General features: G+C 52.1%; 2 protein-coding genes across 3 annotated transcripts in view; both read left to right on the forward strand.

Annotated features, from left to right (window-relative positions):
* EIF3B (eukaryotic translation initiation factor 3 subunit B) lies at window positions 1-27,989 on the forward strand. Its single transcript, XM_050784231.1, has 19 exons — window positions 1-588; window positions 7,023-7,215; window positions 9,035-9,154; window positions 9,462-9,519; window positions 10,018-10,146; window positions 10,748-10,905; window positions 13,859-13,990; window positions 14,069-14,135; window positions 14,543-14,589; window positions 16,893-17,103; window positions 18,892-18,964; window positions 19,790-19,912; window positions 21,639-21,717; window positions 22,791-22,929; window positions 24,973-25,098; window positions 25,618-25,695; window positions 26,092-26,200; window positions 26,351-26,469; window positions 27,220-27,989. Exons 1-18 carry the CDS (start codon window positions 90-92, stop codon window positions 26,452-26,454), a joined length of 2,445 nt encoding a protein of 814 aa, XP_050640188.1. The 5' UTR covers window positions 1-89; the 3' UTR covers window positions 26,455-26,469; window positions 27,220-27,989.
* The window catches only part of CHST12 (carbohydrate sulfotransferase 12), a 515,718-nt gene that overhangs the window by 384,755 nt on the left and 102,964 nt on the right, over window positions 1-27,999 (forward strand). The gene's annotated exons all lie outside the window — the stretch shown is intronic.

A 27,999-nucleotide genomic window follows, 5' to 3' on the forward strand; every position in this document is an offset into this window, starting at 1 on the left:
GAGCTGTAGCCGGCGCGGCGCGCGGTGCGGCCTGGGAGAGTCGGAAGCGCGGCGGCCGCGGAGCCCTGCGAGTAGGTAGTGTCGGGCCCATGCAGGACGCAGAGAACGTGGCGGTGCCCGAGGCGGCCGAAGAGCGTGCCGAGCCCGGCCAGCAGCAACCGGCCGCCGAGCCGCCGCCAGACGAGGGGCTGCTGCGGCCCGCGGGGCCCGGCGCTCCGGAGGCGGCAGGGACAGAGGCCTCTAGTGAGGAGGTGGCGGTGGCGGAGGCCGGGCCGGAGCCGGAGGTGAGGACCGAGCCGGCGGCCGAGGCAGAGGCGGCCTCCGGCCCGTCCGAGTCGCTCTCGCCTCCGGCAGCCGAGGAACCTCCTGGGTCGCACGCTGAGCCCCCTGTCCCGGCACAGGGCGAGGCCCCGGGAGAGCGGGCTCGGGACGAGTGCGCCGACAGCCGGGCCCAGGCGGCGTCCGAGGACGCGGGAGGAAACGAGGGCAGCGCGGCCGAGGCCGAGCCCCGGGCGCTGGAGAACGGCGACGCGGACGAGCCCTCCTTCAGCGACCCCGAGGACTTCGTGGACGACGTGAGCGAGGAAGGTGAGGGCGCCCGGGGCAGGGCTGGCGAGCGGCGCGGGAGCGTGACTGGGGTTCCGGAGGTGGGAGATGTCGTCGGGCTGTGCCACTGGTTCGTGCAGAAGTTCCAGCGAGGGTGTCCGTGTGTTCCTGGAAAGCCACCGAGGGAGGGGTTCCCGAGTGCCCTAGAAACGTTCTGAGACCCCAGCGCCTCCCCTTTTCTTTCCTAAAAAAGGGTACAGGATGGAGCTAACTTCGTGAGCCAGGGATTTGCATGACAACCAGAAATCTGAGAGGGTGGGAGAGGGCACAGGGGTACTCTGTTCTGGCTGGGTGTGCTGTGAGTGTAGCAGCTGGGGTTACAGCAAAAACCGAAGACCCGGTGTCAGGTTTGCGGGTCTGCGTGTCCCAGCTGACCAGTCAGACCTCCCGAGGTCTGGATCGGAGGAACAGGTTGTCGCAGAGCCGGTGATTTTGTCCTCCTGCCCCGCACAATTGTCCATCTCCAGGAGACTTCCCTAGTGGTACAGGCAGACCCTGTCAAATTCCAGTTTGGTTCTCCTTTATCCCCTCTGCTAAACCTGTAAGGCGAGTTATTTTTCCAGGTTTTCATATTGTTGATAACAGCCTGCTTTGCCTTCGTCTCAACCTTGATTGGATTTACAGGCATATTTCTGCTTCTGCCTCAGAGAGCTCTTTTCCTAAAGTGACTTCTGATGAGAGCTGGTCTCATTTGTTTTTCTTTTGTTTTTAGCTCTCTTAAGCCTTTAAGTTGAGAAACACATCAGCCTCTGCGGATTGGCTAAGTTAATACTGGAGTGAGAAAAATAAAAATACCCTTGCTGACGCAGCCAGATATACACCAAGACAATTTAGGGAATAACGTGGAGTTGCCAACTTATAATTGAAACGTATTTTTAAAAGGCTATCAGAAATGCAAAAATCAGCCAGGTGTGGTGGTGCACACCTGTAGTCTCCGGTACTTGGGAGGCTGAGGCACGAGAATAGCCTGAACCCAGGAGTGGAGGTTGCAGTGAGCCAAGATCCCACTGCTGCACTCCAGCCTGGGTGACAGAGTGAGACCCTGTCTCAAAAAGTGAAAAATTAAAAAATAAAAAGGCTGTCAGTTACTGTGGCCATTATTATATTACACTTTTTTTTTTCATAGAAATTTTAGCAAGAAAAGCAGGAAGAACACCACAAACTAATGAAGACTTTGGGAACATCTAGTCTGCGCCCCTCAGTCCTGAGGAAATGTGTCCCTGAAGGTGGAGTAGGCTGCTGAGAATTCGCAGTGGGTTCGCTCTGCGTGGCTCACCAGACTCTCCTGCTCAGAACAGTGTTCTTTCTTTTTTTTTTTTTGAGACGGAGTCTCGCCCTGTCTCCCAGGAGTCTCACCCTGTCTCCTAGGCTGGAGTGCAGTGGCGCGATCTCGGCTCACTGCAAGCTCCGCCTCCTGGGTTCACGCCATTCTCCTGCCTCAGCCTCCCCAGTAGCTGGGACTACAGGCACCCGCCACCGCGCCCGGCTAATTTTTTGTGTTTTTAGTAGAGACGGGGTTTCACCGTGGTCTCGATCTCCTGACTTTGTGATCGGCCCACCTCGTCCTCCCAAAGTGCTGGGATTACAGGCGTGAGCCACCGCGCCCGGCAGAACAGTGTTCTTTCTAACACTTCAGTAGTTGTTATAGTTTAAAATCAAAATTTTTGGTTTAATGATTATTTTGAGCCCTTGGAAATTCTGCTATTTTTTTAAAAGTATTATTTGAGCCCATCGAATTCAGATTTCTAATGTGTAAATTATTTCTGGAATTGGGAAGAGTTAGTGGATGCTAATATGACCACAAGGTTGGCCAGGCTGGGTGATGACTGTGGGTCCTCAGGGGTCCCACGTGGCCCTGAAGGTGCAGTGTTGGCCAGAGTGACAGGTGAGGCATCTGGTCCTGAGGACTAAGGCTCAGCAAGCAGGCTTTGTCCTGGCCCGCCTGGTTGTGGTAACGCAGGTGGGTTGTGTGCGTTATGACAAGAGCTGCCCTTCAGGGTCAGTGTGCAAGATAGTATATGAGTGTGTCAGTTCTTTCCAAAAGGGCCGAGTCTTCCAGATAGTATATGAGTGTATCAGTTCTTTCCAAAAGGGCCGAGTCTTCCAGATAGTATAGTGTATCAGTTCTTTCCAAAAGGGCCGAGTCTTCCAGATAGTATATGAGTGTATCAGTTCTTTCCAAAAGGGCCGAGTCTTCCAAGGAGCAGACCAAAGGTGGCCTGGAGTCCCTCTCTTGCCTTCTTATTTTTTGGGTGCAGATTAGCATCTCAAACTGTAATCATCCTTTCAGTTTAATGTTTCAGCTGATCAGGATTTTAACTCTAAATGTCTTTTTTGCATTATTAACTATTCTTTTTGTTTGCTATTTAGTGTTGAGAATTGTTCTCTTCTTTTTTTCCTGGAGACAGGTTGGGAATCTGTGAGCCACGTGTCACCGATGCTTGGGCCGAGAGTGATGAAGGCGATGTGTCTTCATGGTGTAGTTACTTCATTTGTTTCCTTCCTAGGTGTGGGCTGGTTCTCCTAGACTAGACGCTTTGAGCTTGTGGGAAGGAGTACGCAGTTTGTGTAAAAGCTAAGCTTTTTATTGCAAGCCTTATAAATTCAGATCAGGCTTGTCAGGCCATTTAATTGTATGGTAAGTGCTTTAGAAGGTATCCTGGGATTTGACTAGTTTCCACAGCAGGGTGTCCGGCACTGCAGTGACTGGCAACTGCCTTTTTCCCTTTTTTTTTTTTTTTTTTTACATCTCGTTCCTCTCAATTTTAGCATCTTTGAAAATAAAATGGAGATTTTTTTTAGGGTAGTATTTTCAATATTTCCTTTTTTTTTTTTTTTGAGATGGAGTCTCACTCTGTTGCCCTGGCTGGGGTACAGTGGCTCACCGCAGCCTCTGCCTCCCCAGTTCAAGCGATTTTCCTGCGTCAACCTCCTGAACAGCTAGGATTATAGGCACCCATCACCACTCCTGGCTAATTTTTGTATTTTTAGTAGGGACGGGGTTTCACCATGTTGGCCAGGCTGGTCTCGAACTCCTGGCCTCAAGTGATTTGCCTTCCTCAGCTTCCCAAAGTGCTGGGATTAGAGGCGTGAGCCACCATGCCTGGTAAATTTTCAATATTTCTGAAAGGTTTTTTTTGTGTGTTTTTTTTTTTGAGACGGAGTCTTGCTCTGTCACCCAGGCTGGAGTGAGCCACCATGCCCGGCCAACTTTTGAGAATAAATAAAGCGAAGAATATTTTCTGACATCTGCATATTTAGTATGTTGAAATTACTATTATTTTTAGAGATGGAATCTCACTCTGTTGCCCAGGCTGGAGTGCGGTGGTGCAATCTTGGCTCACTGCAGCCTCCATCTCCTGAGTTCAAGCAATTCTCCTGCCTCAGCCTCTCAACTAGCTGGAATTACAGGCGCCCACCACCATGCTTGGATCTTTTTTTTTTGTTTTTTTTTTTGAGACGGAGTCTCACTCTGTCGCCCAGGCTGGAGTGCAGTGGCCGGATCTCAGCTCACTGCAAGCTCCGCCTCCCGGGTTTACGCCATTCTCCTGCCTCAGCCTCCTGAGTAGCTGGGACTACAGGCGCCGCCACCTCGCCCGCCTGGTTTTTTTTGTGTTTTTTTAGTAGAGACAGAGTTTCACCGTGTTAGCCAGGATGGTCTCCATCTCCTGACCTCGTGATCCACCCGTCTCGGTCTCCCAAAGTGCTGGGATTACAGGCTTGAGCCACCACGCCCGGCCTTTTTTTTGTATTTTTATTAGGGACAGGGTTTCACCATGTTGGCCAGGCCGGTCTTGAACTCCTGGCCTCAGTAATCTGCCTGCCTTGGCCTCCCAAAATGCTGGGATTACAGGTGTGAGCCACTGAGCTTGGCCCTGTCCTGAATTCTGACTATGTGATGCTTTCCAAAAGCCCTGCAAGGCATTTCATCACATTGAGGACAGCTTCACGTACCAGTAAGAAAAAAATACTGTTACTTAAACTCTGTGGGCATGGCAGTTCCCACCTGTAGTCCCTCCTACTTGGGAGGCTGAGGCAGGAGGGTTGCTAGAGCCCAGGAGTTCAAGGCTAGCCTGGGGAGCATAACAAGACCCTGTCTCTTTTTTTTTTTTTTTTTTGAGACGGAGTCTCGCTCTGTCGCCCAGACTGGAGTGCAGTGGCGCGATCTCGGCTCACTGCAAGCTCCACCTCCCGGGTTCACGCCATTCTCCTGCCTCAGCCTCCGGAGTAGCTGGGACTACAGGCGCCCGCCACCACGCCCGGCTAATTTCTTTTTGTATTTTTAGTAGAGACGGGGTTTCACCGTGTTAGCCAGGATGGTCTCGATCTCCTGACCTCGTGATCCGCCCGCCTCGGCCTCCCAAAGTGCTGGGATTACAGGCTTGAGCCACCGCGCCCGGCCAAGACCCTGTCTCTTAAAAAAAAAAAAAAAAAAAAAAAAAAAAAAGCTGTTTCAGGAACTTGTATATTCTCCAGTCTCCTAGTTTAAGTGCAGGTCTCTGCCCTGATAGTGTTTTTCTAAAAGGCTCTTTGTGATATAATAAGAAATGTGTATTTGGGCTCTGCCCTGGTTCTTGGCACACAATGTCTAAACACTTGGAATCTCCAAAGTGATAAGTGTCTTTTTGTAGACAAGTGAGATGATTGATGACTGGGGCTCCTTGCCAGGGAACCAACCACGTGATTAGAGGGCGGGAACTTTTAGGGCTCCCCCTGCCCCCCAGAAGGAAGAGGCTGAAAGTTGAGTTGATCACCGGTGCTCAGTGATGTCATTAACTATGCCCATGTAATGAGATCTTCCTAGACACCAAAAAGGACCAGGTTCTGGGGGCTCCACGTGTGGGAACAGGTGGAGGCTCCTGCAGGGTGGTGGCCTGGAGAGCACAGGGAGGCTCTGCACTTCTCCTCCATCTGCCTGTTCGTCTGTATCCTCTGTAACGTCCGTGATAATAAGCTGGCAAACCTAGCTCCCTGAATTCTGTAAGCTGCTGTAGCAAATTAATGGAACCCAAGAAGCGGGGGGTAGTGGGAGCCCTGCTTTGTAGCCTGTTGGTCAGAACTGGAGGTGACAGCCCACTACTTGCGATTGCCATCTGAAACAGGGACCAGTCTTTGGGACTGAGCCTTCAGCCTGTGGGATCTGGTGCTGATTCCCGGTAGATCATGTCTGAATTGGATTAAGTAGAGGACACCCAGCTGGCAGCCCCTGGAAAACTGCTTGATGTGGGCCCCACATCCGGTGTCAGAAGTGTTGTGTTGAGTGTTGTGTGAGTCGGAAAAACACACTTTGCTGTGTCCTTGTCTCCTGCAGTTTGGTTGTTTATCCTTAGAGCTTTTTAATATAAGGAATATTGGGCAAGGAGTTGTTCCGGACGAAGGTGCCTGTTGATGGGCCATTTGCAGTGGAGAGAGGTGGGGAAGCTCACCCCAGGCGTGCTTCCTCTGTTTTTTTTTTTTTTTTTTTTTTTTTTTTTTTTTTTTTTTTTTTTTTTTGAGACGGAGTCTCGCTCTCTCGCCCAGGCTGGAGTGCAGTGGCGCTATCTTGGCTCACTGCAAGCTCCGCCTCCCGGGTTCCTGCCATTCTCCGGCCTCAGCCTCCCGAGTAGCTGGGACTACAGGCGCTGCCACCTCGCCCGGCTATTTTTTGTATTTCTTAGTAGAGACGGGGTTTCACCGTGTTAGCCAGGATGGTCTCGATCTCCTGACCTCGTGATCCGCCCGTCTCGGCCTCCCAAAGTGCTGGGATTACAGGCTTGAGCCACCGCGCCCGGCCTGTTTTTTTTTCTTGATTCACTTGTGAATGGCCATCCAGTACATGGCCTGAAAACATGAACATCACCAGGAACAGGAGGTGGGAGAAGTTACTACTTTCATCCCAATTCACTCGAGAGAGGTTCCTCCTTGAATAATTTCTAGTAATTTGTATTCACAACACAAATGTGCTGTGAATATACTGAGCATTTAAATATTTACTTGTTTGCTGAAATCTTCCGTAAAAAGTCAGTTTTCACTGACATTGCGATGGGATTCTGCCTAGACGTTGCTAGAAACCTTTCAAAATCTAGGGATCTCTGGAAGCTCTAATATTGGATATTCTTTAGACTGTCTTTTTCATTTGCATTTTGCGTTGTTAAAATCTTTTTGTTGTTATTCTTTTGTAGTCTTTGGTTATTGCCAGAACTTAATTGACCTATCTTGACTGTTTACATTTCCATCAAAGGGAGAGAGGAGCGTTCCAGTCCCCGCAACTCGTGTTTAAAATCTGAACCAAGCCAGGGTTGGGATTTCTTTTGCTCACAGTGAAGCATTTAGATGATTCATTGGCTCTTCTTGGAGACTTGTTTAGTGTGCTCAGTTTATGTATTAATATTTTTCTTGGTGAAAATGATCATTTGAAAAATCTCTCTCTGGTTCAGAATTACTGGGAGATGTCCTCAAAGACCGGCCCCAGGAAGCGGACGGAATCGATTCGGTGATTGTAGTGGACAACGTCCCTCAGGTGGGACCTGACCGACTTGAGAAGCTCAAAAATGTCATCCACAAGATCTTTTCCAAGTTTGGGAAAATCACAAATGATTTTTATCCTGAAGAGGATGGGAAGACGAAAGGGTGAGTGTTCTCCCGTGGGAGAAGTCTCATCTGTGTCTGGCACGTCGTGATGAGGGAGTGTTGCAGGAGCTCCCTGCAAACACAGCTCCTGCCTCGCCCAGGCACGTGGGCCGTTCACTTCTTCAGGCCGCCCTCAGCTGGAAGCTCTCCAGAGCAGTGAATGAGAAGATGATAAAGTTTAAGTTAAGGTTTTAAAGTTTGTTTAAATTACCTAGAATAGACCAGCATCGTGGCTTACGCCTTAACTCCCAACACTCTTGAAGCCTGAGGCCAGGAGTTGGAGGCTGCAGTAAGCTATGATAACGTAGCTGCACTCCAGCCTGGGTGACAGAACAAGACTGTCTCTAAAATATGTGAAGTAAAAACTAGAATAGTTTTAGTTTCTAGAAAAATTATCAAATGCAGGTAATGCTGCTGCATTTTCTGTGTTGGGCAGTCGATTGAGGGATGGCCTCTTGACCCTCAGCTACTCATGTTACAGTGAAACATTCTCTGAGGTCCTTTCTAATCTTGCCTGTTATACACAATATTAGACCTTTTTTTTTTTTTTGAGACAGAGTCTTGCTCTGTCGCCCAGGCTGGAGTGCAGTGGCGTGATCTCGGCTCACTGCAACTCCGCCTCCCGAGTTCATGCCATTCTGCCTCAGCCTCCCAAGTAGGTGGGAGTACAGGTGCCCACCACCACGCCTGGCTAATTTTTTTTGTATTTTTAGTGGAGACGGGGTTTCACCATGTTAGCCAGGATGGTCTTGATCTCCTGAGCTTGTGATCCGCCCGCCTTGGCCTCCCAAAGTGCTAGGATTACAGGCGTGAGCCACCGCGCCCGGCCTAGACTATTTTTAATTTTTTTTTTTTCTGAGACAGAGTCTCACTGTGTTGCCCAGGCTGGAGGACAGTGGCGTGATCTTGGCTCACTGCAACCTCCGCTTCCCAGGTTTAAGCAATTCTCCTGCCCCAGCCTCCCAAGTAGCTGGGATTACAGGCTTGCACCACCATGCTTGGCTAATTTTTGTATTTTTTTTTTTTTTGAGACGGAGTCTCTCTCTGTCACCCAGGCTGGAGTGCGGTGGCCGGATCTCAGCTCACTGCAAGCTCCGCCTCCCGGGTTCACGCCATTCTCCTGCCTCAGCCTCCCGAGTAGCTGGGACTACAGGCACCCGCCACCTCGCCCGGCTAGTTTTTTATATTTTTTAGTAGAGACGGGGTTTCACCGTGTTAGCCAGGATGGTCTCGATCTCCTGACCTCGTGATCCGCCCGTCTCGGCCTCCCAAAGTGCTGGGATTACAGGCGTGAGCCACCGCGCCCAGCCTGTATTTTTAATAGAGAGGGGTTTTGCCATGTTGGCCAGGCTGGTCTCCAATTCCTGACCTCAAGTGATCTGTCCGCTTTGGCTTCCCAAAGTGCTGGGATTGCAGGTGTGAACCGTCGCGCCTGGCCAAGACTTTTTTTTAAACAGCTCTGGAGATAATTGATATACAATAAATCTGCATAGTTTTAAAGTATACAATTTAATAGATTTTGATGTGTATATATCACGAAACCATTGCTACAGTAAAAATAATGGACTTTTTGATTAACTTTTCTATAATTTATGATAACAAAACTAAAGGCTTTGGATCTTCTGGTTAGGGTTTCCCTCACTTAGGAGCTCCCTGGCTGTGGGTCTGTCCCCATGTGACTGCCTTAAGCTCGAGGCAGGAAGAGTAGCACAGAGACTCCTGGCACGGAGGGCTTGTCCGTGGAGAGGAGTGGGGCAGGCAGCGCGTACCTGCCTAACCTTACAGTGTGCACGTGTGCCAATGGCCCTCTCTCACTCAGGTATATTTTCCTGGAGTACGCGTCCCCGGCCCACGCTGTGGATGCTGTGAAGAACGCCGACGGCTACAAGCTTGACAAGCAGCACACGTTCCGGGTCAACCTCTTCACAGATTTTGACAAGTGAGTTCAGACTTGGCCACAAGGAAGTAGACATTGATGTGCGAGTGAGCGGCTGTGTGTGGGTGGCTTGGTGCTTCTCAGTGGGTGCTGGTGCCTGTCAGGTTGTTCACGTCCTTTCTGGTCAGGCTGCCACAGGGCCATTTCATAGCCCTGCCCCATGCTTCTGGCCTGCAACTCCCCTCCCCGTTATGCCAGTCACAGCCCTTGGGGTGGGCAGGCTGGAGCGCAGCAGGGCCATGCCGGACCCCCACGGGTGCTCTTTCTAGTCATCAGGACGTGGGGCTCAGCAGTTTCCTTTTTCCTCCAGGTATATGACCATCAGTGACGAGTGGGATATTCCAGAGAAACAGCCTTTCAAAGACCTGGTGAGTGGCCTGAAACCTGCATCTCAGCGGTTTAAAGAAATGCTGCTGGGTGTGGTGGCTCACACCTGTAATCCCAGCACTTAGGGAGGCTGAGGTGGGAGGATGGCGTAAGCCCAGGAATTCAAGACCAGCTTGGACAACAAAGTGAGACCCCCCTCTCTACAAAAAGTAAATAAATACATAAATTAGCCAGACCTGGCATTCACCTGTTTTCCCAGCACTTGGGAGGCTGAGGTGGGAGGATCACCGTGAGCTGGGAGGTTGAGGCTGCCGTGAGCTATGATTGTGCCACTGGACTCCAGCCTGGGCAACAGAGCGAGACCCTGTCTCAAAAAAAAAGAAAAGAAATGCTGGATGGTGTCTTGACTTGAGGTTAGAGTGTGACTTGGGAGTTAAGGTGTGGACTGAATTTGTCATATCTTTAAGAGCAGTAGTTGTGAATGAGTTTTTTATTAAAATTAATGAAATGTTATATTCCTTGCCTTTTTTTTTTTTAAGGGGAACTTACGTTACTGGCTTGAAGAGGCAGAATGCAGAGATCAGTACAGTGTGATTTTTGAGAGTGGAGACCGCACTTCCATATTCTGGAATGACGTAAAAGACCCTGTCTCAATTGAAGAAAGAGCGGTGTGTATTTGCTGCTGCTGGGGGCGGGGACTCACCTCTCCCATATTTCCTTAACAAAGTGGAACTTTGTTTCTATCAGAAAACTGGAAGAGCAGGTGATGTTATATTTTCTTTGAGATTACTTTCTGAAAACAACTTTTATTCCTCTTCCAGCTTTGAAGTAAATCCTGAGAAGTGAACAGGCTTTGTGTATTTCAGTTAAGAGTTTGCAGAATAGGCCGGGCGCGGTGGCTCAAGCCTGTAATCCCAGCACTTGGGAGGCCGAGGCGGGCGGATCACAAGGTCAGGAGATCGAGACCATCCCGGCTAACACGGTGAAACCCCGTCTCTACTAAAAATACAAAATATTAGCTGGGCGTGATGGCGGGCGCCTGTAGTCCCAGCTACTCTGGAGGCTGAGGCAGGAGAATGGCGTGACCCTGGGAGGCGGAGCTTGCAGTGAGCCGAGATCATGCCACTGTGCTCCAGCCTGGGAGACAGCGAGACTCCCTTCCAAAAAACAAAGAAAGAAAGAAAGAGTTTGCAGAATAGATTCATTGTAGGAGGAGTCTTTGTGTTTGCCATTTTGTGGTATTAATGTTGGCACTGCCTTTTTCTGCAGAGATGGACAGAGACATATGTGCGTTGGTCTCCTAAGGGCACCTATCTGGCTACCTTTCATCAAAGAGGCATTGCTCTATGGGGGGGAGAGAAATTCAAGCAAATTCAGAGATTCAGCCACCAAGGGGTTCAGCTCATTGACTTCTCACCTTGTGAAAGGTAAGCTGCTAGAAAAAAGATGATCTAGCTAATCCGGCTGTTGGAGTCTATGCTTTTCACCCCATGCCAGCCTTCTACAGGTGATCTTTCATTTTGCAGCATTTCAAACTTAGTAGAAAAATATAGGAGTAAGGAGAACACTAGTATGCTTTTTACTGAGATCTCACATTCGGTTGCATTTATGTTGTCATCTCCTACACAGATATTTTGGTTGCATTTATGTCGTCATCTACACAGATATTTTTTCCTGAGCCATTTGGGAGTAATTTGAAGTAACGTGTCCCTTCAGCCCTGAATGTGTATTCCTGGAAATAGGATTTTGTTAGCATGACCACAGTGCAGGTGCTAACTTCAGGGATTTAACATTTGTTGAATACTTTAATGTATTGTCATATTCTGATTTTGTTACTTGATCTAATAATGTTCTGTATAATATTTACTTTCCTTCAGTTCAGGATCTAGTCTAAGGTCACATATTTTACAGATAAATTTTCCTGCCTCTGTCACCCAGGCTTGGCGCCACCCGGTGGCCCCATTGCAGGCTCATTGCAACCCCAGCCTCCCAGGGTCAGGCGGTCCTCCCACCTCAGCCTCCTGAGTAGCTGGGACCACAGGCACACGCCATGACATATGGCTAATTTTGTTTATTTTTTTGTAGAGATGGGGGAGGTCTCACTTTGTTGCACAGGGTAGTCTTGAACCCCTGGTGCCAAGTGATCCTCCTGCCTTGACCTCCCAGAGTGCTGGGATTACAGGCATGAGCCACTGCACCTGGCCGAGCCGTGGTTTTTGATCTAGCTAATCCGGCTGTTGGAGCTCTGCTAGGGAAAGGGGCAGTTGTGGAAGCAGTGTGAGGACGAGCTGGGGCCGCTGTTTTCGCCCTCACAGGTTGTGTCTGCCTTCTCCTCTGGTGTTGTAAGGGACCGTCTGTTACACACTTTGTGTGAACTGAGTGAGCAGGTGAAGTAGCTCCAGACAAACCAGCAGTCAGGTAAATCATGGCTGAGAGGAGCCCCCAGCCTCTGAAGTTTCCCATCAGACCTGTGCTGGCTTTCAAACTGGATGGGACTTTTTTTTTTTTTTTTTTGAGACCGAGTTTCATTTGTCGCCCAGACTGGAATGTAATGGCACAGTATCGGTTCACTGCAACCTCCACCTCCCGGGTTCAAGCTATTCTCCTGTCTTAGCCGCCTGAGCAGCTGGGATTACAAGTGCCTGCCACCATGCCTGGCTAATTTTTGTATTTTTAGTAGAGACAGGGTTTCACCATGTTAAAGCTTGGTTGGCCATGGTTGGCCAAGCTTGTCTTGAACTCCTGAGCTTGGGTGATCTGCCTGCCTCTGCCCCCCAAAGTGCTGGGATTACAGGTGTGAGCCACTGCGTCCAGTCGTAGTTTTTTACCTTGTTAGTCTTTTTTTTTTTTGAGACGGAGTCTCTCTGTGTCCCCCAGGCTGGAGTACAGTGGCGCGATCTCAGCTCACTGCAAGCTTCGCCTCCCAGGTTCACGCCATTCTCCTGCCCCAGCCTCCTGAGTAGCTGGGACCACAGGTGCCCACCACCGCGCTTGGCTAATTTTTTGTGTTTTTTTTTTTTTTTTTGAGACGGAGTCTTGCTCTGTCGCCCAGGCTGGAGTGCAGTGGCGTGATCTCCACTCACTGCAAGCTCCGCCTCCCAGGTTCAAGCCATTCTCCTGCCTCAGCCTCCCGTATAGCTGGGACTACAGGCGCCCGCCACCGGGCCCGGCTAATTTTTGTGTTTTTTTTAGTAGAGGCGGGGTTTCACCATGTTAGCCAGAATGGTCTCGATCTCCTGACCTCGTGATCCGCCCGTCTCGGCCTCCCAAAGTGCTGGGATGACACGCGTGAGCCACTGCGCCCAGCCAATTTTTTGTATTTTTTTTTTTTTTTTTTTTTTTTTTTTTGAGACGGAGTCTCACGCTGTTGCCCAGGCTGGAGTGCAGTGGCGCGATCTCGGCTCACTGCAAGCCCCGCCTCCCAGGTTCCCGCCATTCTCCTGCCTCAGCCTCCTGAGTAGCTGGGACTACAGGCGCCCGCCACTGCGCCTGGCTAATTTTTTGTATTTTTTTTTTTTTTTTTTTTTGAGACGGAGTCTTGCTCTGTCACCCAGGCTGGAGTGCAGTGGCCGGATCTCAGCTCACTGCAAGCTCCGCCTCCCGGGTTTACGCCATTCTCCTGCCTCAGCCTCCCGAGTAGCTGGGACTACAGGCGCCCGCCACCTCACCTGGCTATTTTTTTTGTATTTTTTAGTAGAGACGGGGTTTCACCGTGTTAGCCGGGATCGTCTCTCGATCTCCTGACCTCGTGATCCGCCCGTCTCGGCCTCCCAAAGTGCTGGGATTACAGGCTTGAGCCACCGTGCCCGGCAATTTTTTGTATTTTTAGTAGAGACGGGGTTTCACTGTGGTCTTGATCTCCTGACCTTGTGATCCGCCCGCCTCGGCCTCCCAAAGTGCTGGGATTACAGGCTTGAGCCACCGCGCCCGGCCAATTTTTTGTATTTTTAATAGAGATGGGGTTTCACCGTGGTCTCGATCTCCTGACCTTGTGATCCGCCCGCCTTGGCCTCCCAAAGTGCTGGGATTACAGGTGTGAGCCACTGTGCCCAGCCTACCTTGTTAGTCTTAATGAAACATGAGTAAAGATAGAATTCCACACTGTGCCTCCCTCTAGATCACTCAGCAGCCTTTTGTGTGGGGCCTGTGAGATCTTTCTGTGCTGATCTTGGAGAAACCAGAGTGTCTGCAGTGTATTGACACCAGAATGAACAAGCGCTGCTGCTTCCCTCTTCCGCTTGGAACTCTTGGGGCCGGGCAGTGTGGGGTTGCGGGAGAGAGTTGGTTCCATGAGTTCTGACCGCGTGTTCTGGCCGCACAGACAGACTACGATCCTCTCGTGAGAGGAGGGTAGCATACAGTGTGGCCCCTCTCTTCTAGGTACCTGGTGACCTTTAGCCCCCTGATGGACACGCAGGATGACCCTCAGGCCATAATCATCTGGGACATCCTTACAGGGCACAAGAAGAGAGGTTTTCACTGTGAGAGCTCAGCCCATTGGCCTATTTTTAAGTAAGTGGACCATTGTAACGAGCTCTGTAGCCTTTGTCTTTTCATTGGAACACCTTGGCATTTGTTTCTTCTTCTTAGGTGGAGCCACGATGGCAAATTCTTTGCCAGAATGACCCTGGATACGCTTAGCATCTATGAAACTCCTGTAAGTGGTCCCGGTGATGGAAAACGCCCCGTCCCATCCTTGCTTGTAACTGGGGTGTGGTGCTTTTCTGTATTTGTGCTAGAAGAGGAGGAGGAGGTTTCACAGATGCGTAGGAAAGTCCTGTCTCCTGTGCCTTTTTAACAAACCTTGCTCTGGGCAGAGCTCTTCAGTCACTCCTACCCCCCTGGCACAGCCGTGGGGGGTCCTGGATGAGAGTTAATGCAGTGGGCTTCAGAACTGCAGTTCTCGGTGGTGGGTGGGTGGGTGGAATCATTGTCATCCTCTGTGTGCGCCGCCCTCTAGGCAAATTCACATCAGACTCTGGTTTCCTTTTGCAAAAAGTTAAGTGTGCTTCTGAGACACTGACATGATTTGACTCAACTTTAGCCTTCCTTTTTTTTGGGCAGTCTATGGGTCTTTTGGACAAGAAGAGTTTGAAGATCTCTGGGATAAAGTGAGTATTCTTATCAATTTGGTGTCTTCTTGCGTTCAGGCTGCTTAACACAATACCATAGGCGGGGTGGCTTATGACAGCAGAGATTTCTTTCTCCCAGTTCTGGAGCTTGGGAGCCCGAGGTCAGGGTGCCTGCAGACCGTCTGGTGAGGGCCCACCTCCCTCCTCATGGACGGCCCCTCAGTCCAGCCTTCCCGGAAGAAGGCTTCCGGGGCTGCTTCTGTAAAAGCTGTCATCTCATTCCCGAGGGCTTCACCCTCAGGACCTCCCACCCCCAAAAGGCCCCACCCCATGCCATCACCCAGGGGGTTAGAATTTCACCCTGTGAATTCGGAGGACACAGACGTGGTCCATTGCAGTTGATTTCCTTTATTTGTGCTCTCTCCTTTAGCACTCAGCTTTTTTGTTGTTGTTAAAGAGACAGAGTCTTGCTCCGTCACCCAGGCTGGAGTGCAGTGGTATGATCTCCGCTCACTGCAACCTCCACCTCCTGGGTTCAGGTGATTCTTCTGCCTCAGCCTCCCGAGTAGCTGGGACTGCAGGTGCCCACCACCATGCCTAGCTAATTTTTGTATTTTTCACAGAGACAGTTTCACTGTGTTGGCCAAGCTGATCTCAGAACTCCTGACCTCAAGTGATCCGCCCACCTCAGCCTCTCAAAGTGCTGGGATTACAGGCGTGAGCCACTACCCCCGGCCATTTTTAAATCTTTTTTGAGACGCAGTCTTGCTCTGTTGCCCAGGCTGGAGTATAGTGGTGTGCCTCCCAGGTTCAAACGATTCTGGTGCTTCAGCCTCCCGAGTAGCTGGAATTAACAGGTGCACCACCACCACGCCTGACTAATTTTTTGTATGTTTTAGAAGAAACGGGGTTTCACCATGTTGGCCAGGCTGGTCTTGAACTCCTGACCTCAAGTGATCCACCTGCCCGCCTCAGCCTCCCAAAGTGCAGGGATTACAGGTGTGAGCCACCATGCCCAGCCTAAGGTGAGTTTGTTCTGGACGCCAGGATGGAGGCTTGGGTCGATGGGCAAGGCTGCTCAGTGCTGGGCCCACCACCCTCAAGGCACCACTTCAGTGACCCCTTTCCTGTGCCCAGAAATGAATCTTCCAAGGCCAGAGCCTTGAGTCGGCTTCCTTCCATTTACCTCGTCTTTGACCTAGAAACTAGGGGGGTTTCCAGCCTTAAGGAAGAGAGGGGACTCTGCTTAGGCGAAAGGTTTTCCTATTGCTCTTCTGTCTGAGGCAGAGTTTGGGGAGCCTTCAGCTCATTTTCACCATCAAAGAATGGGCACGTTTTTATTTATTGGAAAACTTGGGACTAGTCAGTATTATAGCAGTGAACTACCAGCAATCCAAGGACATTGACGTGTCTTCTTTCATTTTTACATTCTTGGGCAAAATTATGGCTTATAAAATGAGAAGACCAGGACGTTGGTTCTCAGTAAATGCAAAACAGCACATAGCGTGTATAAAGCTGTTTTTCATGTAGGTGAGCTCAGGATCGTTCGTTCCTTACAGCAGCTTTTCTGTAGAGAGGTTGATACAGTGGAGGGAGTTGCCCTTTTTCTTTTCTTTTTTTTTTTTTTTTTTTTTTTTTTGAGACGGAGTCTCGCTGTGTCACCCAGGCTGGAGTGCAGTGGCGCGATCTCGGCTCACTGCAAGCTCCGCCTCCCGGGTTTACGCCATTCTCCTGCCTCAGCCTCCGAGTAGCTGGGACTACAGGCGCCCGCCACCACGCCCGGCTAGTTTTTTTTTTTGTATTTTTAGTAGAGACGGGGTTTCACCATGTTAGCCAGGATGGTCTCGATCTCCTGACTTCGTGATCCACCCGCCTCGGCCTCCCAAAGTACTGGGATTACAGGCTTGAGCCACCGTGCCCGGCCTGAGTTGCCCTTTTTCTTGCTCATTCCTTATACTTGATTTGCCGGTTTCCCCATTTGCACCTTAATTAATCTTCAGATGACGTAATAGCCCGGTCAACCAGCCTACAACTTACTTGCGTCAAAGCAGCAGTGTGCGGTGTCTTAAGAGTGGGCTGACAGAGCGTAGGCTGGAGTCCCTATGAATCTGTGTGTGATGGTGGGGTTGCTAATACTCTGTCTGCATTCATTCCCTGTTACAGTGAGCACGGTAGTGCCCCAGGGTCCTGGCGAGGACCTGTGAAGCTGCCCGGCGGGAGTGCTCAGCGTCAGTTATAACAGCATTGAGCTTCTGTATAGCAAATGAGTTGTTTTATTTTCTTCTGCTTTTCAGTTTCATCACTTGGCCTTTGCTTTAGCGTTTTATTTTCCTGTTGTGCAGAGACTTTTCTTGGTCTCCTGGTGGTAACATAATCGCCTTCTGGGTGCCTGAAGACAAAGATATTCCAGCCAGGGTAACCCTGATGCAGCTCCCTACCAGGCAAGAGATCCGCGTGAGGAACCTGTTCAACGTGGTGGATTGCAAGCTCCACTGGCAGAAGAACGGAGACTACTTGTGTGTGAAAGTAGATAGGACTCCGAAAGGCACCCAGGTATGTAGATTCCCTCGGGAACTGGCGATTCGTTATCCTCAGCTCTGAAGTGGCCACCGTATTGTTTGGAGGTTGTTAATGGATTTTGTTTTGTTGTGTTTGTTTTTGAGACGGAGTCTCGCTGTCACCAGGCTGTAGTGCAATGGCGCGATTTTGGCTCACTGCAGCCTCTGCCTCCTGGGCTCAAGCGATTCTCTTGCCTCAGCCTCCCAAGTAGCTAGGACTACAGGCGTCCGCCACCAGGCCCGGCTAATTTGTGTATTTTTAGTAGAGACAGGGTTTCATCATATTGGCCAGGCTGGTCTTGAACTCCTGACCTCAGGTCTGCCCACTTCGGCCACCCAGAGGGATGGGATTACAAGCGTGAGCCATTGTGCCCAGCTGAGAATACTATTGTCTTTCTGAGCACAAAGAGTAGTATACCCAGATTTTTTTTTTTTTTTTGGTGGTTGATCATTTAATACTTATTTTATCAAAAAAATTGTCTGAGTTGGCTGGGTGTAGTGGCCCGTGCCTGTAATCGCAGCACTTTGGGAGGCCAAGGTGGCCAGATCACGAGGTCAAGAGATTGAGACCATTCTGGCACACATGGTGAAACCCCATCTCTACTAAAAGTGCAATAATTAGCTGGGCATGGTGGCGCGCGTCTGTAATCCCAGCTACTCGGGAGGCTGAGGCAGGAGAATTGCTTGAACCCAGGGGGCGGAGGTTTCAGTGAGCTGAGAGATTGCGCCACTGCACTCCAGCCTGGCGACAGAGCCAGACTCTGTCTCAAAAAAAAAAGAAAAAAAAATTCCTGAGTTTTCCCTCTAATGGAAGTATTCCTCTTTGTTTTGTGTTAAAAAAGTTTTAATTGATAGGTAATTCACATGCCTTAAAACACCCCTTTAGAGTGGCGAACTGGTTCAGTGGCTTTTTGTGTGTTCAGAGTTGTGCAGCCAGCACCGCTCATTTCAGAACATTTTCATCGGCTGGGCGCGGTGGCTCCCGGGGTGGGAGGGAAGATAGCTTGAGACTAGGAGTTTCAGACCAGCCTGGGCAACACAGTGAGACCCCATGTCTACAGATAATTTTTAAAAGATAAAAAATAAGAAATGTTTTTGTCACCCTACAAAGAAACACCATGCCTATTAGCAGCTTCTCTGCCCAGCTCCTGGCATCACGAATGTCAGTGATTTCCCTGTTCTGGACGCACAGCTGGAATCGGATAGTATGCCGCCTTCTGTGTCTGATCTTCACGTAGCTCAGTGTTCCCACGGCTGGTCCGTGGTGCTGAGTCTGAACGGTAATCTCTTGTCTGGTGGACCACATTTCTTGGCCTCCTTCCTTTGTTGATGGACGTCAGGGCAATTTCCCCTTAGACTGCTGGAGGAGGGCAGGACTTCTTGAAGGTTATGGCTACCGGACACCCCACTGTCTGAAACGGTCTAACCAGCCCCATTGGTGAGCCTTTATGGCCTTCGGGATCCTGGTCCGCAGGCTGCAGTGAGGACCCTGGGACTGCTTGTGCCCGAGTGTGGCAGGCAGGGCGGCTTCTGGAGGTGGGATCTGGGTCAGAGTTACTTCGTGCATGTCCAGTGACTGCCGGTAGACGTGGCGCCGGCAGTTACCCTCCAACTGAACCGTCTTCGGTCCTGAGGGCTGTTTCTTTTATCACTGTAGATGCTCGTGTGTGTGAACCAAGTGTGCACACTGAATCTTTCGTTGTGAAGTTGACCTTTGATTTGAACCTTTGTCTCATAGTTTCACTGTCCAAAATGTCACCCCTTCCCCCTTTTTTTTATACAGGGTGTTGTCACAAATTTTGAAATTTTCCGAATGAGGGAGAAACAGGTACCTGTGGATGTGGTCGAAATGAAAGGCAAGTTGTATTTTAGTCACTTTGAGGTGAATGGGGCCTCTGTGCTGTTTACTCTTGGCTTTTAACACTTCCATGCAAGGGATTGTCTGAGCAACAGAGTCAGGACTGTGAGCCCGCACCATGAGTAGCCATCTCCAGGTCATAGAACGTGTTTAGAGCCTGGGCAATGTAGTGAGACCCTCTCTGTACAAAAAAACCAGCGGTAGTCCCAGCTGTTCTAGACACTGAAGTGGGAGGATCACTTGAGCCCAGGAGCAGAGGTTGCAGTGAACTGAGATTGCGCCCTTGCACTCCAGCCTGGGTGACAGAGCAAGACCCTGTCTAAAAAAAAGAGACAAGAGATTGAGCCTGTGTTCTGGTTAGGCTTTTTGTTTTGCCATGGAAAAAAGGAGGAAGGAAGGACAAAAATAGAGAGGTGAGAAAACGTGAAACCTGGCCACCTTTCCAGGTAGGAGACTGGAAGTGAGGATCCCACTGTAGGTGCCACACTGGGTGCGAGGGAAGCGGCACCCACAGCTGCCCACGTCAGGCTCCTGCGGTCCCGCTGTGGGCGTCCTGCCGTGGAGGTCCCGCCGTGGGGGTCCCGGTGTCCCGCTCAGGGAGAGAGCAGTTTCACATAGGTCACTCCACATGAGTGGAAGCAGCTGTCTCTGAAACTCCAGGAATGTGCACCTTCCCTGCTGTTGCTTGCTCTCTGGTCCTTTTAATGAACTTTTAAACGTTGGAGGATATTTCTCTGTGGTTGAGTAGTGAACATTTTAACTGATCAAGAGCATTGGGTTCTGAGTTGACTAAAAAGGGAGTGGTCTGTTTTGTCCATTTTAGAAACCATCATAGCCTTTGCCTGGGAACCAAATGGAAGTAAGTTTGCCGTGCTGCATGGAGAGGCTCCGCGGATATCTGTGTCTTTCTACCACGTCAAAAACAACGGGAAAATTGAACTCATCAGTAAGTAGCCTAGTCCCTTTTTCTCTTCTGAACAGGTCAGCACGAATCATGACTCAGTTCCTGCCCAGCAGTGAGCATTTGACTGGCCTAGGACCACTGCTGGGCAGGCCGGGACTCGCCTGTGAGTGGGGCGTTGTGGGCTTGGCTGATGAAGTGAGCGATGGCCTGGAGGTGCTGCCTCCTTGTGGGGTGCTTCTCTGAGCCCCGTTGGGCCCTCACGTTTAAGCAAGTATTTCTAAGGCTTCCATTCTCTGCCATCGTCTGGAGTGAAGCTTTTTCCCTTCTGGCTGTAGCTGTCGTCCCTGGGCTCAGGGTCACTTCCTGTGGACATGCTCCTGCCAGTACCCAGTCTGAGTCGGGTGCCTCTGACCAGGGTGTGCAGAGCTGTTGCACACGGCTGTGCCCTGCCCCGTGCACCTGGTTCCAGGGGCACCACACTGCACCCACCTGGGGCTTGCTCCTCAGTGGTGCGGGGACGCTCTCCCGTCTCATGGTAGCTGCCGCCTGTGCCCTCAGCTCCTCACTTCATCCTGGGGTCTCTGCTCAGCATAGAGCCTGGTGCCCGCGGGGATTGAATGAGCCATTGTTTGTTGCTTCACAGGCGTGGTGTGTGTGTGGCAGCCGGGAGGTGGTGATGGGCTGTGTTCCTCACCCACAGGACTCTGGCTGCCAGGTGCCCTCCTGCAGAGCCATAGGTTTGGCCCTGTACTTGGAAGGGGTTGGAATCTCCTGGCCGCACCTTTCGCAGCATGATTCTGTGAGGAGTTTAGTTTTCACTTTGCTAGAGCTTGGCAGGGTGTGTGGTGCCCTCAGTTGGCAGTGGATCACAATTGTCTGTTTCATTAATTCCGGTTGATGTAAACATATGGGCAGTTGCAGACTGTCCAGAGACTTGCGTAAGTCTTCTAGGTCATAAAACGTACGGCAAGCAGAGGCACCTTGTACCTTCCAAACGTGTAGTGTGACATGCCTCTCCTGAGGTTTGGCATGGACTCTGGGGCCACTGTGTGGGCTCTGTCCCATTCCCGTGACTGTTGGGGTGTTCGTTTGTACAAGTCTGAGACCCCTGCCCCTGCCGGGGTGCACTGCCCTGCTCCATCTCCTCCCCTTCTCCCCACATCAGCCTGCCCCACGCCTCTTTTTTTAGATGTACCGCAGGCTTAGGAGAGAGAGGCCACAGGTTGTCAGCTCTGTCTGAGACGCAGGGAGCATGTGCTCTGAGGGGGACTTGAGCCCAGCCCCAGCTGGCCTTCTCCCCGCTCCCGTGGCTCTGCCTGAGATCCCTCCTGGAAGTAAGAGTTAGTACCTGGAAAGGTGATGACTAGTCAGTTTCAACAAGCATAGCTTATCCAAAGACGCCTTGTCGCTAGGAGAGTGGCTTTAGTCTTTCAGGGTCACGTATCTCTGACGTCTTCTCCCTGCTGGGGACCCTGCAGCAGTGAACATTTGCCGTAAAGGGAATTCTTTGTCCAGTTACCTCAGGAAATAAGATAGTCTTGTTTTGAAGTACCCCTGTCATATCTTCTCTTTTTTTTTCCCATTTAAAGTGTGGATCGTGACTCGGGGTACTTAGCGATGGACTTTGTAAAACTGTTTTCCGAGGTGGTTCGGCATTACTGGCTCTGCCCACGTGGGCAGCTTGAGCTACAGCCAAGTCCTCCAGCCTTGGCGGCCCCGGCACCGTGGAAGCCTCACAGCTCGTGACGGGCGCTCTCTTTCCTTTCAGAGATGTTCGACAAGCAGCAAGCAAACACCATCTTCTGGAGCCCCCAAGGACAGTTCGTGGTGTTGGCGGGCCTGAGGAGGTAGGTGTACACGCTCTGAGCCTGTCCGCCTTGTGAGCAGCACTCGGCCTGCTGTGGCAGAGACCCTCAGGCGCCTGCACCAGCTTCTTGGTAGAGAGAGTATTGTGCACTGAGAGGGTTACCCCGGTGTCAGTGGATGGGAGTTTATGAACCTTTGCGGACCCATGGCACTCCAGGACTCGGGCCAAGCCAGGATAGATTGAAATAAGCGCTTGTGCGGGGCGCGGTGGCTCACGCCTGTAATCCCAGCACTTTGGGAGGCTGAGGCAGGTGGATCACAGGGTCAGGAGATCGAGACCATCCTGGCTAACACGGTGAAACCCCATCTGTACTAAAAATACAAAATATTAGCCAGGCTTGGTGGCGGGCGCCTGTGGTCCCAGTGACTTGGGTGGCTGAGGTGGAAGAATGGCGTGAACCCAGGAGGCAGAGGTTGCAGTGAGCTGAGATCGCGCCACTGCACTCCAGCCTGGGTGACAGAGTGAGACTCCGTCTCAAAAAAGAAGAAATAAGCGCTCGCAGATGCTTTCGTGAAGTGACCAGGCAGACCCGTCTGCGAGTTGTGGTTCTTCGTGGTTAAACAAGTGCCTTCCAGCAATCCAGTTACCACCCCCAGGGGTTCAGTCCCGTGTCTTCTAGCAGGAAGGGTATTAGTTACACAGCTGTGAGGCTGCCTTACCTCTGTGGTTTGTGTCACGTGCTGGTCTCAGCTGTGTTCCAGCAGTGTGTCGAAATCGTGGAGAAACTTCCAGCTTAAAGAGTACCCTTTTGTTGCTGCTCTCCCTTGCTTCATTGTCCACACTTGCTGCTGTATTTTTGAAGGCTTACTTAGCCCCAGATAACATTTCCAGTAAAAATAATAGTGATGGCAGACGTGTGTACTACTCACCACACACTCTGCATCTGTGACTTGGTACGTCTCACGGTGGCCACCAGAGGCTGTTGCCGTGCTTGTTTCCATGTTAACGCCGAGGCTGGCTCCCTGGGGACCCCATGCTGCAGCACCTCTCAGGAGTGGGATGCCAGGAGGTACGCGTCTCCGTGAAGCCTGACGGTCCTGTCTGTCTCTGCAGTATGAATGGTGCCTTAGCGTTTGTGGACACTTCGGACTGCACGGTCATGAACATCGCAGAGCACTACATGGCTTCCGACGTCGAGTGGGATCCCACCGGACGCTACGTCGTCACCTCTGTGTCCTGGTGGAGCCATAAGGTGCAGGCCCGTGGGCATAGCTTTGGCTGTGGATAGAAGCAGGGATTGCCGGCTGGCTGCTGACTCTGGTGCTGCCCTGGGACCTTGGGGAAGGGGCACAAGCCTCTGTGTTTAACAGAAGCCTTGGCTGGTGTTCGTGGCAGGAGGAGGAGGATTCTGGGTTGTAGAAGAGGTGGCGCCGAGTGCAGGAGCAGCTCCCGCTCATGGTTGCAGGGCGGGTGGGGGTCTTACCCTGGGCCTGGGGACCCTTGAAAGGTAGTGAGAATGTGTCATACACAAGTGTTTTTCTGCAGAGAGGAGTCACTTCCTTTGAAGTCTGAACAAAGTTCTGTAACCACAGACATTAAGATCTCTTTGGGGTCATTGGTTGAGTCCAGCTGCTGCGTTGCCCACAACGCTTATTCCAAAAGTGCTGGTTAAATTTGTCGAGGACTTTCAGTATTTAATGACTTGTAAAACATTGATGGAGGTATTGACACTTGAACCAGTCCATGCAAATAGAGCCTGTGAGACCAAACTCGGGTAATTTTGTTTAATGAGGTACAGAACTCTTAGGAGTATCAACTTCCCAAATACGACTACAAGTGTCGAGAGTTAGAAATCTTCACGTTGGAATGAGGATATGTTGATGGCAGCCTCTGTTCAGATACGTTGAGATGTCACTTCGGTGGGGCCCACCTCAACCCTTGAAATCACTTTAGGCCAGGCACAGTGGCCCACACCGGTTGTCCCAGCACTTTAGGAGGCAGAGACAGAAGAATCACTTGAGCCCAGGAGTTTTGAGATGAGCCTGAGCAACAGCAAAACCCTAGCCCCATTTTAAAAAAATAAAAAAGACCTTTTAAGTTGTTGACCACTCTCCTTGAGGTATACACACTTAGCTCCCAAAATGCTGGGCTGCAACAAGATGTCTATGCCGAGGGCCAGCGAGTGCGCCCTCCTTCATGAGAGAGGCCTGCTGTGAAGAGAGCGGAGCCTGATGGCGCGTAGTGATGCAGTTAGCTTACATCCAGCACAGGCTTCAGCACAGCTCACACCCGGCAGAGGGTTCAGCACAGTTCACACCCGGCACAGTGCTCCGCACAGCTCACACCCGGCAGAGGGTTCAGCACAGCTCACACCTGGCAGAGGGTTCAGCACAGTTCACACCCGGCACAGTGCTCAGCACAGCTCACACCCGGCAGAGGGTTCAGCACAGTTCACACCCGGCACAGTGCTCCGCACAGCTCACACCCGGCAGAGGGTTCAGCACAGTTCACACCCGGCACAGTGCTCAGCACAGCTCACACCCAGCAGAGGGTTCAGCACAGCTCACACCCGGCAGAGGGTTCAGCACAGCTCTCACCCGGCAGAGGGCTCAGCACAGCTCACACCCGGCAGAGGGCTCAGCACAGCTCACACCCGGCAGAGGGCTCAGCACAGCTCACACCCGGCGCTGGGTTCAGCACAGCTCACACCCGGCAGGGGGCTCAGCACAGCTCACACCCGGCAGAGGGCTCAGCACAGCTCACACCCGACAGAGGGCTCAGCACAGCTCTCACCCGGCAGAGGGCTCAGCACAGCTCACACCCGGCAGAGGGCTCAGCACAGCTCACACCCGGCAGAGGGTTCAGCACAGCTCACACCCGGCGCTGGGTTCAGCACAGCTCACACCCGGCACGGGGCTCAGCAGTGCAGTGATGCAGTTAGCTTCCATCCGGTCCCGGGTTCCACACAGCTTATATCTGGCGTGGGGTGCAGCGGCACGTGGTGGTGCAGTTAGCTTCCATCCAGCATGGGGTTCGTGTTGCCAGCAGGACCGCGCAGGCCTGTGCTGTGATGAGCGCTGCTGCGACTGCTCTGTGCCCTGCACTCTGGGTCAACTGCATCACTGAGGTGTCTTTCACTGACTGCCCACCTCCGCTGCTGTTGGCTCTGCACAGGCAGAGCTTTGTTTGCTTCACACGTGTCCCCGATACCCAGGACCTTGTGCAGCAGTGACATAGTCACAGTTGTGGCTCTGCTGATCCCTCTGTGTCCTGGTGTGGCCCTGCCCTCGCCTAGGTGGACAATGCATACTGGCTGTGGACTTTCCAGGGCCGCCTTCTGCAGAAGAACAACAAGGACCGCTTCTGCCAGCTGCTGTGGCGGCCCCGGCCTCCCACACTCCTGAGCCAGGAGCAGATCAAGGTCAGCGTCCCCCCATCCCCGCTGCAGGGCACTGGAGGCGATTGTGGCATTGAAAAGTAGTCAGTTTTTCTGTTATTGTTAGGGTGGTGAGTGGGGGATAGAACCGTGACATTTGCAAGGACGCCTTGAAGAGATGCAGGAACAGTGAGAACTGAATGGAATAGAACAGCTCTAGGAGAGTAGTCTGAGGCCTCCAGCTTGTTTAGGGGAGTTTTGCATGAACCCGTGGGGTAGATGAAAAGATACCAGGGCCATGAAAAAGTCCTGGTGGGAATAGAAGCGGCTTGTCGGGGGTTTACATAATTGTGGTAAAATAGGCCGATAGGTCAGAGCGAGGAGGAGGGTTAAATCCCAGGAAGAAAGTCTGAAGAAAGATGGAGGAAGGAGCGGGCGCGAGCACTCCTGAGAAGCTGTTCTATGAATGACCCTGGGTGTCACCTCATGTCGGCAACTCTGAAGATTGCATTTGTGCTTCTTGCTTGGAATGTTAAATCCTGAGTGGCGGGTCTTTTGTTTCAGCAAATTAAAAAGGATCTGAAGAAATACTCGAAGATCTTTGAACAGAAGGATCGTTTGAGCCAGTCCAAAGCCTCAAAGGTGAGCCTTGTTCCCCAAAGGGAGGGCCGTGCTGGGACATCTGCCGCCGTGGCAAAGGCGGGCCCGCATCAGGGCTGCAGGCGGCGCTGTGTGTGTGCGCAGAGTTGCTTCTGCCCTGAAGACACTGGTTCTGTTTCTCCCCTAGGAGGAATGCAGTGGGGAACTGGGGCTGGCACAGGGGCCTGGAGTTGCGACCTCACTGCTGCCTTGTGGGCGGGGGACAGTGTTGGGGGAAGAGTGAGAATGAGGGAAAAGTGAAAACGAATGGAGTGGCCATTCCTGCTTGAGCGCCTCCAAATGCTGTCATCCTGGCACTGTCCACCTGGGTATGGGCTCTTCGCGATGGGGAGGCACGTGCCTTACCAGTTCTGTGGCTTTCCCTAATCTCACGCATAGGAATTGGTGGAGAGAAGGCGCACCATGATGGAAGACTTCCGGAAGTACCGAAAAATGGCCCAGGAGCTCTATATGGAGCAGAAAAACGAGCGCCTGGAGTTGCGAGGAGGTAACGTAGAGATCCCTCTGTCACCAGGAGCTGGCCCTTCCGCCGCCCACAGGCCACGGTGCACGCGGACTCCTGCGTTCTTCCCACTGGCCTCGGTGGTGCCACTCGGCCTGTGCCCCTGTGGGTGACCTGCGCCCTTTGTCCTCTCAGGTGTGGACACTGACGAGCTGGACAGCAACGTGGACGACTGGGAAGAGGAGACCATAGAGTTCTTCGTCACTGAGGAAATCATCCCTCTTGGGAACCAGGAGTGACCTGGGAGCGCTGTGGTGAGCGTCTGCAGGGGGCGCGGCGGGGTCCCCGTTGGCTGCTCTCAGCTGCTTCTGTTATCCCATCACTGAGAAAGCACCTTCTTTAAGGCAGAGGTGAAGCCCCAGTGTCGTGTGCCCAGGGTTAGCTGAGCCTCGTGTGAAATGTGGAGTCGGTGCCGACGTGGCCTCGACTGCTCCCTCTGATCACATCGAAGATGATGCCTTTCAGGCCATGCTGGGTGAGGGAGGAGCCGTGGCCAGGTGCTGGGAAGTGCTAGGAAGAGGAGGGTGGCCGTGCCTGGCCATTTCCTGACGCCTGTGCTAGTGATGGCCGCGGTGTGTCCACCACACAGAAACGCTGGCGTGCGCGGCTGCGACTCTGGTTCTGGTAGTTCTGAGAGGAGCCTTCCAAGTCGGGGGCTGGGGAGCAGAGTGCGGGAGCTCCTGAGTCCTGGGGGCCTCCGTGCCTCACAGCACGGGCATGTGTGGGACAGAAGGCCTAGTGGGGTGTCTGAGGGTGGCCTGGTTGCTGTCCTCAGGGCGGGACCATGAGTGAGCAGGGGTGGCATATGGGCTCGGCTCTCTGTGGCCAGGGCGGCTCCTGTTGCGGGACTCAACGTCAGCCCCAAGGCGATGTTCAGGGGCTCCCTCAGCATTTTGAGGTGCTGTTTAGGGCCGCCATGCGTGCCTGTCCAGGGGGCAGACTGCACCCGCTGCTCCCGCACTGAGCTGCAGGACAGAACGTGAGCCGCGGTTCCTCTGTTGCAGTGCGGCCGCGTGTGGTATGTGGAGCCGAGGCCGTCCTGCAGGAAGCCCACGTGACTGCCGCTGCCTCCCCGTGCTCTGTGGCTCTGGACTGTGACCGCGCCTGGATTCTGCCATTGCGACACGTTTTTGTGCCTTTCAGCCCCTGGTGTCTGCAGTGGGGTGTTTAAGGCACCCGCTTCCACTTCTTTCTTCTTTTTTTTTCCCTGAGATGGAGTCTCGCTCTGTCGCCCAGGCTGGAGTGCTGTGGCGCAGTCTCGGCTCACTGCAAGCTCCGCCTCCCGGGTTCCCGCCATTCTCCTGCCTCAGCCTCCCGAGTAGCTGGGACTACAGGTGCCCGCCACCTCGCCCGGCTAATCTTTTGTATTTTTAATAGAGACGGGGTTTCACCGTGTTTGCGAGGATGGTCTCAATCTCCTGACCTCGTAATCCGCCCGCCTCGGCCAAAGTGCTGGGATTACAGGCGTGAGCCACCACGCCCGGCCCACTTCTTTCTTGTTTGGAGTTTTCTGTCGGAACCACTGGTATTGGCTCTGTAGACTCTTAGCAACGCCGCCGGCAGCACCTTCTGCGCCCAGTGATGTTTCCACGGTGCCTGTACACAGCTGAGCGGCATTTCCGTTGAAGGACTTGCATCCCCATCGCGGGCAGTGCTGGACGTGTCCCGGAGACCCACCGGGAGGGCGCCGCCATGCCTCATACCCCCACCGTGCAGGTTGTGGCCGGTTTTCTCCACAGGTTGAACGTGGAAATAAAAGCAAACTTGTATGAAACACCCGTCTT

Source organism: Macaca thibetana, chromosome 3, assembly GCF_024542745.1.
Source record: "Macaca thibetana thibetana isolate TM-01 chromosome 3, ASM2454274v1, whole genome shotgun sequence".
Classification (NCBI taxonomy): domain Eukaryota; kingdom Metazoa; phylum Chordata; class Mammalia; order Primates; family Cercopithecidae; genus Macaca; species Macaca thibetana.